The 15,142-nt window shown below is 44.6% G+C and overlaps 1 protein-coding gene across 1 annotated transcript in view; it reads left to right on the top strand.

Moving 5' to 3' along the window:
- Positions 1–1,468: 1,468 nt before the first annotated feature.
- LOC311366417 (integrin beta-3-like) overlaps positions 1,469–15,142 on the top strand; it is a gene marked incomplete at its 5' end in the record, with an annotated part of 24,236 nt that continues 10,562 nt past the window's right edge. Inside the window, 10 exons of the mRNA XM_084485207.1 lie at positions 1,469–1,541; positions 1,997–2,079; positions 2,729–2,933; positions 3,301–3,553; positions 7,726–7,888; positions 8,850–9,011; positions 9,352–9,447; positions 10,790–10,879; positions 12,458–12,592; positions 14,885–15,142. The exon at positions 14,885–15,142 is cut by the window's right edge and continues 199 nt beyond it. Coding sequence (XP_084341333.1) covers positions 1,469–1,541; positions 1,997–2,079; positions 2,729–2,933; positions 3,301–3,553; positions 7,726–7,888; positions 8,850–9,011; positions 9,352–9,447; positions 10,790–10,879; positions 12,458–12,592; positions 14,885–15,142 — 1,518 coding nt within the window. The remainder of the gene's footprint in view (positions 1,542–1,996; positions 2,080–2,728; positions 2,934–3,300; positions 3,554–7,725; positions 7,889–8,849; positions 9,012–9,351; positions 9,448–10,789; positions 10,880–12,457; positions 12,593–14,884) is intronic.

Below are 15,142 nucleotides of genomic sequence, written 5' to 3' on the forward strand. Positions count from 1 at the left end.
ACACAGGTCAGTGCCTTTCAGGACCCACTTCAGTTTGCTTATAGGGGGGGCATAGGTACAGATGATGCACTCCTTTACTTGTTGCGCAGGGTGCACATGTCATCTAGAGCTGACTGCTGCATCTGTGAGAATAATGTTTTTAGATTTTTCTAGTGCTTTTAATACTCTACAGCCACACATTTGAACTAAACAGCTTCATGGTTATAATCTTAATACATCTACTGCTGCATGGGTTACAGACTATACCTCTCGCAGGCCTCAGTATGTGAGGGTTCATGCACACCAAGTCTGAGATCATCACCACTAACATAGGCACCCCAGGGCACAGTTTTATCTCCTTTTTATTTACACTCTATACTGTACTTCTGACTGCAGACATAGCAGTGAGTCCTGTCACTTACAGACGTTTTCTGATGACTGCATTAGTGGGCTACATTACCAACAATGAACATGCAGCGTATCAGAGTGAGGTGCATAGCTTTGTCAGTTGGTGTGATGATGCCCATCTCATTTTTAATATAGATAAAACTAAGGGGCTAATATTTGATTTTATAAAGAAAAAATTGAAGTAGCCCCTATTCTGATTAGAGGTCAGCCAGTATAGATAGTTCCCTCATGTAAATACCTTGGTGTCCATTTAGATAGTAAACTAGACTGGTGGCAAAATAATTTCCCCCTTGGAGTTTATTAAAATGCAGCCAGACGAGCGACCAACACAGCGACCAATGCGACCTACGGCGCGACGCACGTCGTTGGTCACTCATGGAGCTCGGGCACGGCCCTACTGGGAGGGATATTAACTCTGATTGTGCTTGCATTGTGTGAGTGCCCCTAAATGGTCCTTTCTCTTCCACTAGAGGGCGATAGAGGTAAGAGCAAGGACGTTTCTGGACCGAATCTGTCCTCCAGCTCTCACCAATTAGGCCTACAATACACATCCGTGATGTGTTGGACTAGTAGAGTCACTAGGGTCACTAGAGTCATGGCATGTCTACACACAGCTTTATTGTACAGACGTTACATATAGACCTACATAGCCCGCCCTGAATATGATAACATCAGGGATATTCATTTCATTAGTTAAATTAACTTTTAATCTTTAATTGTTTAACTACACTTTTAATTACCACCGATTATAGACAATTCGATGTTAGAGGAAAGGCGATGGCACAAAAGTTGTGGTGCGAGACATTCCCCTAGGCCAGGGAATTCACTTATTCAGCGCATAAAACTTCGCCTCTTACTCACTCCATGCTCTTGCATGATCCACCCTAGTGGTAAAGAAAAGAAAATGAAGAAAAAAAGACAGGAGGTCTGGTCTGAACCACAGGGAAGAGAAAAAAGCTTTACGGAGTTGCGTGGATTGCATGGTTGCATGTTGAGCAAGCGTCTAAAGAGGGGCTATTCAGCTGTAGGACCTCGAGAGGAGCGACCCTGCAGAGCTCAGGAGGTCCCGCCACAGCACAGGATGGGCGCTCTCACAACACGATGGATAACGTGGGCAAGCCTTTTGATTTGGATTGGAATAACAGGCGTCTGTGGTAAGTCCTTTTTAATAAGTTATTTTTGCCTGTTTTAATGTCATGTTTCCTAGTGTTGATTGATAGTGATGATTTAGTGATCAAGTTGCATGGGATAAGCCAGGGGATATCATCGTTTCATCAACATCACGTGTACCGTCGACCACACGATAATAAATGCTAATCTCACTGGTCAACTGTTTTGACGTGTTGATGCTGATTTTTATTTTAACACTGTCTATTAAAAAAACCCGATAGGGCTATTTCTAGCAATGTAAATAACACTACAGAAACATTTTCTATTCAGGTCCAACGTTTAATACAAGCCTGTTCTGCTGAACAAACATATGGCCTTTTCAATCTATAGTGCATATGCATATATGATGAATATAGTATATATTTTTTCTAATTGCTGCTCCAAATAAAAGACCATGAGACATCCATAACTACAATGATCAGCCTTGGTTTGGTTGCAGGCAACGTGTGCACGTCCAGAGGGGCCAGCACGTGTAAGCAGTGCCTGGCCGTGCATCCCAGCTGTGCCTGGTGCTTCCAAGAGGTGCGTGTACAGCAAGTCCGCCACAATCACTTCAAAGGAAGGTTTTGAAAATCCGAGTTAGGTACTGCCGCAGAGTGGCACACTATCGGTCCGGGGGAGAGATTTGTACACAGATTGGAATTTCCTTTCAAGTACTGATTGACCAAGCATTCACATTCACATCTCATCTCCAATCCACATCCCTGTTAACTTGTTGCTGAACTCTGCTGTCGCGACACATGAATGAATTATTAATGTTATTTAATCAAACATTTCAATTTGGCAAGATTTATAAAGAAAATAGAAGGCATAAAATGATTCAGTAGGCCTACAGTTCGAGGAGCTGCAGTAAATATTCAGTTCTCTTCTCACTCCCTTATCAGTAGAAGGGTTGCATTTCGCTCACCTGTGATTGATAGGCATGATAAATCACAGATCAGGAAGAGATGCCCTGTCAGAAATGAGCCGGGAATGGCCTAAAAACAAACTTGTCTCACTAATATTTGACGGATGGCTTTAACATTTCTAAGAAACTACACTCAAAAATAAAAACTCTTAAATCTTACCTACATCATCTTAAAATAAGATTAAATAAAATGTGTGCCAACTATAAACACCATAGCAGCCTTGGCCTGATCAACCCATTGTTCATGTTCTTTCCGCTCACCAGGAATTTGGGCAGGGCACCGCTGGCTCTTCGCGGTGCGACCTGAAGGCTAACCTCATCGCTGCGGGCTGTGCCCCTACAGGCCTGGAGTCCCCCTCCAGTAAACTGCAGGTGGTGGAGGACCGGCCCCTGACCCGCAAGGCAGCGGGGGCCACTAAGGACGTCACTCAGATCCAGCCTCAGAAGCTACACATCACCCTCAGACCAGGTGGGCTCTCCCTGTGTGAGGCTGTGTGTGAGGCTTGGTCGAAGCTGCCCGTTTGAGAACATGCTATTGAGTTCTATGCAGGACATAGAGTCTATAGAGTCACTAATGCGTTTGTCCATGTTTCACCAGAGATGGTGCTAGATTGACTACATATAATATATAGATAGTACCAAACATAATAAAAAATGATATGTGCTGTATTGTTAAGATATGATCTATATGGAATGCATATTAGTACATATTGTAAGCTATTGTATTTGTTAATTGTATATTTCATAATGTTGCATAATGCCTAAATCAATTCCAGAACCGGTCGTTGTTTCCTGTTTCCAAAGTACTCAGACCTCCCTGTTTCTCCCTCTCCCAGACGACGCCAAACGTTTCCGGCTGAAGGTTCGCCAGGTGGAGGACTACCCGGTGGATCTCTACTACCTCATGGACCTCTCGTTCTCCATGAACGACGACCTGTTCCACCTGCGCTCACTGGGCAAGCAACTGGCAGTGGCTATGAACCGTACCACCAGCAACCTGCGCATGGGCTTCGGGGCCTTCGTGGACAAGCCACTCTCGCCCTACATGTACATCTCCCCAGAGGCGGCCGTCAAGAACCCCTGTGTCATGTGAGTGTCGATGAGCACCGTAGGGGCTTCAATGAGCACCGTAGGGGCTTCAATGAGCACTATAGGGGCTTCAATGAGCACCGTAGGGGCTTCAATGAGCACCGTAGGGGCTTCAATGAGCACCATAGGGGCTTCAATGAGCACCATAGGGGCTTCAGTGAGCACCATAGGGGCCTCCAGGGCCAACACCACTCCCAACACAAAAGCATGTTCTTCTTCTTCTATGGATCGTTCTTCTTCCATAGATCGTTGTTCTTCCGTAAGCGTTCCTCTTCCATAAGTGTTCTTCTTCCACAGTGTTTATCTTCCATCGACCGTTCGCCTAGAGCATTCTTCTTCCAATGAACATTGATATTCCAGAGAGCGTTAGTCTTCCATAGTGTTTATCTCCCATAGTGTTCGTCTTCCATAGTGTTCATCTCCCATAGTGTTTCTCTTCCATAGTGTTCATCTCCCATATTGTTCATCTACCATAAGAGTCTGTCTAGCGGTGTGGTGGTGGTTCCATGACTCGTTCTGGGATTGAGGTTTTCAATGCGAGTGTAACTGAATGACTTCACTCCCAATGCCTTAAGAATGCTGCAACTGGGGACCTGAACATGGTTAGGTCAATAGACATTTGAATAGTAAATGGTGTCAAAGAACCATTTACTATTTAGTTATTTAGCAGTCAGAGAGACATTTACTATTCACTCAGCAAGCAGTCAGATAACAATTTACTACTAAGTCATTTAGAAGACGCTTTTATCCAAAACAACGGGCTAGGGGCATCTAGCTTCTCATGTTGAGCAACTCCTCAACGTCATTAAACTATTAGATTTCCTCTCACACAGTCCATTCCTGGAGCACTAACGACCTGTCCTCCAGCCTGGGATGAGGTCATGTCTTCCCACCTCACCTTTAAGATCCGCAGCTCTCGTTAAACGTGTACAAATGCTGGCGCTAGTGCTTGGTCAGCCCATCTGACTCAGAGGCTGGTAGGTGGGTGAGACATTAAAGAATGTTCCCCCAGAGCAACACTGGATTCAACCCCACCCTTGAAGCTTTGGTTCAGGTTGTTTCGGAGCGTTCTAACGTCCACCTTCTAAACACCGTCTACACCCCCACCACACCCCTCGCTTAGCCTTGCAGGGTTACTAGTTCATTTCAATTGTATTTGTATAGCCCTTAAACATAGGTACTGTCTGAAAGAGCTTAACAGGACAAATATTTATGACACCCCCCCCCTGACCCTAGAGGGCAAGAAAAAATTTGCAAGGAAGAAATCTTGAGAAGGAACGCAGAGTGGGGGATCCGGGGATGGTCAGGAATAGTACAGGTACAGAGCCAATGAAATGCAGTTGACATTCAACCAGAAGTGCAAAAGAAGCATTAAATACCAAAGTGCAGGTTGAGTACAGTATTCTGTGCAGTTATGTAGACAATAGAGATGAATGAACAGTATATAGTTATATTGTATAGTTGTATTTGATCACAGCTGACAAATTACGCGGAAACATTTTAAACTTGCGCAGAACTGCATGAACCCATGCACCGACAATTCGCCGTTAGGCTAAACATTTTAAACATGCTCAAAACTGCATGACCGTAGCTTTGGTGTGTCATCACATCAAATTAAAACAGATTGGCCGTATAAGACAAGCCTACTGCAAAGATAAAAACTTATCACACACACACGCAGAGAGAGAGAGAGAGTGCGAGAGAGAGAGAGAGACAGCGCACGCACACGAGAGAGAGAGAGAGTCCTCCTCGACCGACAGACAGGCCTAATGTCTAATGGCTGTATTTCTTTATTTCTTATATTTGTATAGTCGGAGGGCTCTGACAGAAACGTTCAGGAGGGGAGGGGGGAGGAGCTGCCAGCTGTTCCCGATTTGACTGATTCTTGAGCTCTCAGTGGAGCGCTGACTGAGCGCTGACCTGATTGGACGGGCAAGCCCGTCCAGGCCCGCCCGTGGCTACGCCTCTGGGCTCTTGTATCGTCTGCCAGATGGAAGTAGGGTGAAAAAAGTCCATGGTTTGGGTGGGTGGCATCCTTGACAATGGATTTGGCTAGCCTATGGTAAATCCGGTCTCCCTTCATCGTGACGAATGAATGCAGAAGAGAAATGGCACTTTGAGGTCACCGAAAGAACGCAGCTTGAGTGCGGAAAAGAGTAGAACTTTCACACACTGGTTGGTGGTTACCGGCAAAGACCTAGGATTTTACACCTGTTTGCCCTGAATGGCCTATGAGTACCCTGGAAATCCAGAGTTCTCGCGAGAGCACAATTTGAATTTGCTCAGCGAGTCACTCTGGGAACTACCAATTTACTCACTCCCCGATTCCCCTGGATCCGAACATTAACCAATCACATCGGTGTATCTGATATAGGCGGGTCAGAAGCGAGCTAAACAGATGACAACAGCGCTGCATATGGGGCTCTGGATACGTCAACCCTTGTATTCTCCTGATTCGTCGTAGTGTTATCCAATTGCGTGCAGTAATATTTCTAACTCGCCCCTCGAGTTGGGCATTTTTCATTACTCGTTGACAGACCCTACAGCTTTCTAGATGTAGGTCTGGATTTCCAGGCTAGTCTATTTGAGTAATAATGACAACATTTTTTGAGCACTTGAGTTCTGCCATAAATGGCCGCTCCCTCGTACCACCAAGTGGCCAGCTCAGGAGGGCTGTTGTGGTGTTGAGTCTGTGTAAGACTTCAGCATAACACTGGATCACTAGGTAGGGGGGAACTCCCAATTGGCAAGGGGTATTTCGCACTCTGATCATCATAAATAAAAATGATTAATTGTATTCATCAGGGCAATGAGCGCTCTGAACAGAACGTAATTTCTGGATTTAAAAGTTTTTAGAAACAAAGTCAGTTGATTTGTATTTAAATGGGGCATGTTGCTAAGTAGGTAGAGCAGGTTAGCTGGTAACCGAAAGGTTGATTGTTGGATCCCCGGCTCCTCCTAGCTGAGTGTCGAGGTGTCCCTGAGCAAGACACCTCATTCTCCTGACAAGCTGGCCGTCGCCTTGCGTGGTTGACCACGCCGTCGGTGTGAATATGTGCATGAACGGGTGAATGTGAGACAATATTGTAAAGCGGTTTGAGTAGCCACTGGTTAGAAAAGCGCTGAATAAATGCAGTCCCTTTACCATTTTACCAAATGTCATCATGTATGTCAAAAGGTATTTGTTCCGAGATAACGCAGAAAAAAGTAAGCCTTACGATAGACGTTCCTAACACAAATTATGCATACAAATGATTAGTTACTTTGTGTGGAGGATGAAGGTTTTATTGATCAGAACAGCTGCTTTTCTTTCTTGGGCAGTATGACGAGAAGAGCTTAGAAAGAATTGAGGAAATGTAAGTTTTAAGTGTATCATTCAGACCCATCTTTAGCCTTGTGGTCGTTCATCCTTAGAATCTGCATGCTTGAGTTCTAAACAAATATGATACAACGGAGAAAGAATATCACTAACGTCCCTAGAAAACAAACAATAAACACAGAAACATTAGATGAATATATATATTCTCTTCCGTTGGATGTCATCAGATTTGTAAACTGTTATGCAATGAAATGTTATTTCTAAAATTAATTTTAATTCAAAATAATTGTCAAATTTAGAACTATGCGTAGGTTGTTCGGGAACATAGATAGGGGGAATCTTCAGAGTTTGCGGCAGATGTATGATGTAAAGCTGTGGTTATAATTAAAGAGTTAACATCAAGAAGTCTCTGTTTTAGTTCCAGTCCCTGTCTCGTAATCTAACATATATCAGGATAAATGAAGGATGACATCATCGTTCTAAAATAGAAAACATTTGACGATATGCTCGCTGAATAGACCTCTGAAGAGTAAGTCCCACCTCCGAGGCTCTCGGTTCCCTCGGTCAAATGTCTATGGGAAATAACACGGGGTTTTTGAATGATCGTACATAACAAACTCTGTAGGTGGCGGAGAAGTAAAAGCTGCGTCACGTTTTCAACTACAACCGTTTTCATCTAGTTTCAACTGGGTTTTTGATGCCGTTAAAGTAGCATTAATAATCGTTTACTTCTTCAACGGCACCGACAATCCAAAAACACAGTCGAAACCAGTTGGAAAACGTGCGTAGTTCATGGACATGATGGACAGTTGCTCTGGACCAATCAGTGAGCGGCGTGTGTTCTGATTGACAGCATCAACACCACTTGCCTGCCCCAGTTTGGCTACAAGCACGTGCTGTCGCTGACGGGGGAGGTGGCACGCTTCACAGAGGAGGTCAGGAAGCAGATGGTGTCCAGGAACCGGGACTCACCTGAGGGAGGCTTCGACGCCATCATCCAGGTCGCCGCCTGCAAGGTGGGGGGGAGCGGGTGCAGGGACACACACATTCATAACACACATTCATGCATGCACACACACACACACACACACACACACACACACACACACACACAAGGGATGTTAACAGCCATTAACATCCAAGTAGCCAGTGGAATTGTATCTTCTTTATATACTCGTGACATACATGCTCATTGATTTCCCAATTCTGTTCAATTCAAAGTCATTAGCAGGACATATTTACTATATGTGGTGCTATAGAGGGATTATCAGTCTACGTCAATCCCAGCTCTACTGCGCATGTCGTTTGCAGAAAGAGAACGAGTGCACGATCATGTCTTGTTGTGCTGTTGGTTGCACAAACCGTTTTAATAAGATAAACAAAATGCAGAAGTTCTATCGGATACCATCAACTCGCAACCCATTTAAGTGCAAACAGGAGACGTCTTTGGTTATAAGCTATCAGAAGAAGCGATTGGAACGAGCAGATGATTAAAAATGCAACAATCTGCACAATGACCCAGACGTTGTACATCTCCGTCCTCTTCCCTTGTCTTTGACTATAGGCAGCACCTTGGTCTTCAGAGTCAGGAAGTTTTCAATTTTGTAATCATGTAAAAGTATGTCCTGAACATGACTGTCTGTGACATAGCTGTAGGCAACTGCAAGTTAACCACACGGAGATAACCATGGCAACCGGTGAAACGTTTTTCTTTCTGCAGTCATGCTGCGTGCGCATCCGCCGTGTTGATAAATAACAAAATAAATAAAAAATAAATAACAAATAATGTGGAATTTGGAACATTGCATTATAATCCAAATAATGAATTAATCTTTAATCTTTCTCCCATTCGCACGTCTTTGTGCCCCTTTTCCTCTTTGTGAGTGTTGTTACTGTACATTGTTAACGTGTGTGTGTGTGTGCGTGTGTGTGTGTGTGTGTGTGTGTGTGTGTGTGTGTGTGTGTGTGATGAACCAGGACCGGATCGGCTGGAGACCCGGCGCGTCTCACCTGCTGATCTTTGCGTCTGACGCTAAGGCCCACATGGCTCTGGACGGCCGCGTGGCGGGAATCGTCCGTCCCAACGACGGACAGTGTCATCTCAATGCACGCAACATGTACAGCATGTCCACCATCATGGTCAGTATGTGTGTGCGTCTTCATTTGTGTTTCTTCATGTGCTTTTCTATGTTTGTATCTATGTGTGTATGAATGTATTTGTGTCGACGTGTGTGTGTGTGTGTGTGTGTGTGTGTGTGTGTGTGTGTGTGTGTGTATGTTTGTATCTACGTGTGTGTGTGTGTGTGTGTGTGTTCGTGGTGTGTGTATTTGTATGTTTGTATCTATGGGTGTGTGTGTGTGTGTGTGTGTGTGTGTGTGTGTGTGTGTGTGTGTGTGTGTGTGTGTGTGTGTGTGTGTGTGTGTGTGTGTGTGTGTGTGTGTGTGCGTGTGTTTTCATGTGTGTGTGTTTGTATCTCAGGACTACCCGTCTCTGGCTCTGATCAATGAGAAGATGTCAGAGAACAACATCAACCTGGTATTTGCCGTCACCCAGTCGGTCGTCTCTCTCTACCAGGTGAGAGACTGACACACACATCCAGTTCATTCTTAATCTTAAATCTAGTCTAGTCTAACATCTGCAATGAGACATGGCAGATGTTAAAGAATATTACAAAGCAGAACTCTAAGAAATGTCGTGAAATCTTATACTCAATTAATGAATGCAAGATGAATCCACCACTTATGATGTTAGATTAAATTAAATTAAATTAAATTAAATTATTTCCATTATGCAGTACAAGTATGATATGTCCAAAGTTGTGTAAATTGTAGGTTGTAATATATAGGTTAATATATATATTAATAGTAAAATTAAGAAACAATTCCCAATATATATATATAGAAGTAAAAAGTATAAAAATATGTGAAAAAACTTTCAATGAGTAAAGTAAAGAAAGTGTCAAAGCATCCTTGAGAGGTTGGCCAAGACGAGCCTGGTTAATCCTGCGAGCTATAGGGCTCTAAACGCTAAGCTACAAATGTTCTATTGATAAATAACAGAACAATGTGATGTCTGGGCCTGTTTCCCTGTATGCTACAAAACAAGGTTTCTGTGAACGGGAACGTGTGATCACGTGACCGGGAGGAACTGTCTGAATGGGTCTGGGATTGAAGGAATAAAAGGGAACCTGGAAAGTGTTTGAGAAAAGTCAAATAATCCAGTTGGAAAGAACAGTGGAAACCTTGTGGTTTTTGTAACATTGAATTATTCACCAGAGCACCGATGCGTACCCTATTATTACCCAGAAGCCTCAGCCAGCAGCCAGCCTCCCTGGGCCTGGCCATGCTCCCCGCATTCGACAGCTAGGCTCGGATGTTTTGCAAATAATATTTGATGTTATTAATAAGGGAACAGTTGAAAGACAACTAATGTAGATTACCAGAAACAATATTATTCTTATTCTTATAACAGTGTTATTATTATGTATTGCATGATTGCATGCATTACCGATGTCAGGTCATTTAATCTCTCAAACACAATGTAAAGAAAAAGTCTTTCACTATCCTCACCTCAATCAGAGTTTAGGAAGCCTAAACTTAAACAAGTTAAGAAAGTTAAGAAACACTCGCTAGGTTGTTCTTTCTTTTAATCTGTAACTGCTCGCTCAAAACAACTGTTTTTAACTCTTGTTTTTAACCTATTTTTTTCTTTTTTTGGTTGCTGTTGTAGCACTTTGAGATTTTTTAGTAAATATAAAGTGCGTTACAAATAAAATTTATTATTATTATTATTATTATTGTTCTTACACAGGCTAGTGATAACAGTTAAATAACAATCGAATACATAATAATATGGATACATAATAATGCATAGTTCTGCGATGGACCGTCTAGATAAAGTGTGTTTGTGTCGTCAGAACTACAGTGAGCTGATTCCTGGCACCACGGTGGGGATGCTGTCCAAAGACTCAGGCAATGTGATCCAGCTCATACTGAAGGCCTACGCAGTGAGTGGCACACACACACAGGCATGGCACACACACTCACTCTCGCAGACCCACATAAACAAACTGATGCACGTGTATATACATGTGCATACATGCGTCCATCTGAACAGACCACACACACACACACGCACACACGCACGCACACGCACACACACACACACACACACACACACACGTGAATTAGATTTAGCGCTTTATCACAGTTACAATCTGAAAGGGCTTTACAGTCCATATATTTATGACACCGCCAAAGACCTAACCTACGTGGTAGCATTACAAGCCAACATTTTAAATACAAAAAAAAAAAGTTAAATGTCTGGTGAGCAAGCTGGTAGCCATCAGGCGTCCAGTCATGATCACAGCAAAACCCTAAAACAGAGACAGCGTAATGTTTAGATGGGGGCAGGGTGAACAAGGAACACGGAGGACACCTCTAATCTAGTACAGCAGGAGTAGGCTAGTGCTGGCTAACAGGTAGAGTTAGATGTAATGCGGGCCGAGGAGCCAAATGAGAGAGTAAAGAAGTACGTTTTAAGTTTGGATTGGAAATATTCAGCAGAGTCACCTTCCCTGATTACAGGCGGCAGTTCCACAGAGAGGGCATTCGATGGAAGAACGCTTTCTTCAGATTTTCTTTATTTTACTTTTGTAAGTGAAAGCAGGCCAGCTCCTGAAGACCAGATGGGGCGAGAGAAGGACAAAATGAGTCCTTCAGATAGGATGGTGCCAATCCGTGCAGAACTTTATATGGAGGCAGTAGCACCTGACCTTGCAGTAATTAGAGGCCAGTGGAGGGAGGAGAGGTTAGGAGAAATATGGTTGAATTGTGTGGTTCTAGCTGGGAGTCTAGCGGTGGCGTTGTGCACATGCTGGAGTCTTTTGGTGGTGAGGTTCTGTAGGACAACACAGCATTAATCTAGTAATCTATCTAGGAGATATTGGTCTAGATTTGGTCTAGACACACACTACATCAAAGCGCTGGATTTGCAAGTCAATCACACCACCTATGAATCTCATTGGAAGACGCCATCTCAAATACACAAACATATATTATCTTTCCCGAGTGCTGTTTCGAGACAACCTGAAGAAATGTCCACATGTTGGAAGAGAAACATGTTAATGTCAATTTGTAGTCAGTAACTTCTCCAGCATGGCTACAACTGAAGTTGTAACATGGGTGTGGATTTACAGTACATTGGTGTGTGTGTGTGTGTGTGTGTGTGTGTGTGTGTGTGTGTGTGTGTGTCTGTGGCTGTTTGTGTGTGTGTGTGTGTGTGTGTGTGTGTCTGTGTGTGTGTGTGTGTCTGTGGCTGTTTGTGTGTGTGTGTGTGTGTGTGTGTGTGTGTGTGTGTGTGTGCGTGTTGTTGTGGTTGTGTGTGTGTGTGTGTGTGTGTGTGTGTGTGTGTGTGTGTGTGCATGTTTGCGTGTGTCTGTGGCTGTTTGTGTGTGTGTGTGTGTGTGTGTGTGTGTGTGTGTGTGTGTGTGTGTGTGTGTGTGTGTGTGTGTGTGTGTGTGTGTTGTTGTGGTTGTGTGTGTGTGTGTGTGTGTGTGTGTGTGTGTGCATGTTTGCGTGTGCAGAAAATCCGCTCTAAGGTGGAGCTGGAGGTGCTGGGTGTACCAGAGGAGCTGTCCCTGTCCTTCAACGCCACCTGTCTGAACGGACAGCTCAACCCTGGACTCAAGTCCTGCTCCGGACTGAAGATCGGAGACACGGTTTGTTTTGTAGACTGTGTGTGATCTCTGATTGGTGGAACTGATGCAGGGGGCGGGAGGAGCTCTCACGGTGAAATCATTACACTTCAACAGTAATAGAAAACATAACAGCAGAACTTCAATGCCATCAGAAGCAGTTTTCTATTAAGTCAACTTCTGTGTTCATGCGTTGTTATGTTTGCGTTCTCATCCATCACCGCCTCAACAGCCAACCCGCCTCTTGTCCTATCTTTCTGTGACCTGCCAGATTGTCATTACTCTCTAAAGACATTCACAGTTTTTTCTTTATCTTCCTTTTCCTTTGTCTCCATAAAGCATTGTGTGTCACATCCTTATTGGATGCGGATGTCATATAACTATCTAAGGATGCAAAGTTCACGTTACTATTTAGAATCGTTATGATCCTAATGGCTGTCTAGAGGCAGAAGGGACGTGTACGTTACCCAGTACATCAGGCCAGAGACTAATTGTGAAGTCATTTGTGGTGAGTCAGTGATCTTGGAGGTGCCAATCTGCCTTCAACAGGAAATGCACACATTTATATCTGCTTCAGTGGGACTTGTTTGACTTTTGAGGTGTGGTGGACCAATCATGTGGGTGGCCTCTGCGGTCGAGATTTGCATCTCCCTCATTTGGCCCAGTCGTGTGGGCAGCATCCGGAAAGAATCGACATGTCCTGGATTCTGTTGTGAGAGTTAAAGGGACACACACAGTATATAATTCAAGTGGAGGCTCAGCATTGCACGTAACCTAGTTGCTCACCAGAGTTCACCTAGACTATGCATAGCCCCCCCCCTCTCACCCCTCCTACGCACTTATTGTATGTTGTATGTCCTGGCACTTAATGTACACACTTATTGTATGTTGATGAATTGTTTCACCTTCTTCTGAAAAATGTACTCATCGTGAGTCGCTTTGGATGAAAGCGTCTGCTAAATGCCCTGAATGAAAATGTAAATGTAAACGTAACAACCACACTTAAGAACAAAAAATCCCACTTTTACTCTAAAGCAGCCCCAGACAGCAGTTACTTTCTGATTTTTTTGACAAGAATATAATTATGAGCAATCAACGACCAGCGCATGAGATGCTGATTGTGATTATACATTCTAGACAAAAGAGACGAGAGGATTTTGGTCAGTCTAAACCAAAACAGATTGCAGGCTGGCCCCCATGTACACCTCAAAATCAAAAACCATATTGCGAAACAAAACAAGTATAAACACACACAGCAACAGTTTGCAAGTATGGCCTATCACGTAGTGGGTTTGATAAGATCCACTATAAGGATCCTGGACGAGCCCACATTTATATTTTATATCCCTTCTGCCTCTAGACAGCCATAAAGGTCACTGCAAGAATATAGAGCTGTTTCTGAAATGTTTTACAGTTCGGTCGGTTCCAGTGTTGGCTTTGACCTCTCGTGGCATCTGGAACAAAACAATGCGTTTCTGAATGGAATATAATGCAAGCGTGCATCTAGAATTCCAATGTTGACATTTTTCCCCGCTTTGGCCTCCTCGCTCGCTCTAACACAACGTTGCGTCATCATCTCCCATAACTCCTCGGTCTGTTTTCTATTTGTCTTCCATTTCTCTCTCTCTTGCTCTCCCTCCAGACGAAACAACTCCAGCCAACATAACATGAGTGCTCTCCGCTCCCCGTAAAGTGTCCATATATGGACGTCTCCCCCAGATGTTCCTGTTGTAGCTGCCCCACTCTTGGATGTGTAACCTGATTATTTTAGATGCGATGCCAAGTCAACAGTTACCTTGACCAAACACACATGGGCCTTTCACTCCCCAGCCTACACTCCTTGGTAAATGTTACCTGGAACGACTTAGAATCCAAAAGGAGAAGAGTAGATACAGATGTGGTCCAATGGACTCCATCGTTAGTGTAGATGTTTAAATGTTTTCTTGTGTATGTGTCCATTTTCTGCATCTCCTCTGACTTCTCATCCGCTCCACCTCCTCTACCCTCTCATCTCCTCCACCCTCTCATCTCCTCCACCTTCTCACCTCCTCCAACCTCTCACCTCCTCCACCCTCTCACCTCCTCCACCCTCTCACCTCCTCCACTCTCTTATCTCCTCCACCCTTTCATCTCATCTACCCTTTCAGCCGTCTCATCTCATCCACCTTAACCCTCTCCCTCCTTTCTCCTCTATCCCCTCCACCCTAGCCATCTCTTGCGCCACCTGTATCTGTTGCCCTCTCCATCACCTCCACCCTGTCACTAACCTCCACCCTCTCTCTGTTCCACTCCCCCCCCCCCCCCCCCCCCCCCCAGGTGTCCTTCACCGTGGAGGCGCGTGCACGCGGCTGCCCCAAGCAGAAGAAGAAGACCTTCGTCATCAAGCCCGTGGGCTTCAAGGACTCCCTCTCCATCAGCGTCACCTTCGAGTGCGACTGCCGCTGCCAGGCCAGGGCCCAGCCGGACAGCCCCAAGTGTCACCACGGCAACGGCACCTACGAGTGCGGCATGTGCGAGTGCCACCCGGGGCGGCTGGGCCCACGCTGCGAGTGCTCGGAGGGCGACTTCAGCCCC

This window comes from Micromesistius poutassou (genome assembly GCF_964030765.1).
Source record: "Micromesistius poutassou genome assembly, chromosome: 21".
NCBI lineage: Eukaryota > Metazoa > Chordata > Actinopteri > Gadiformes > Gadidae > Micromesistius > Micromesistius poutassou.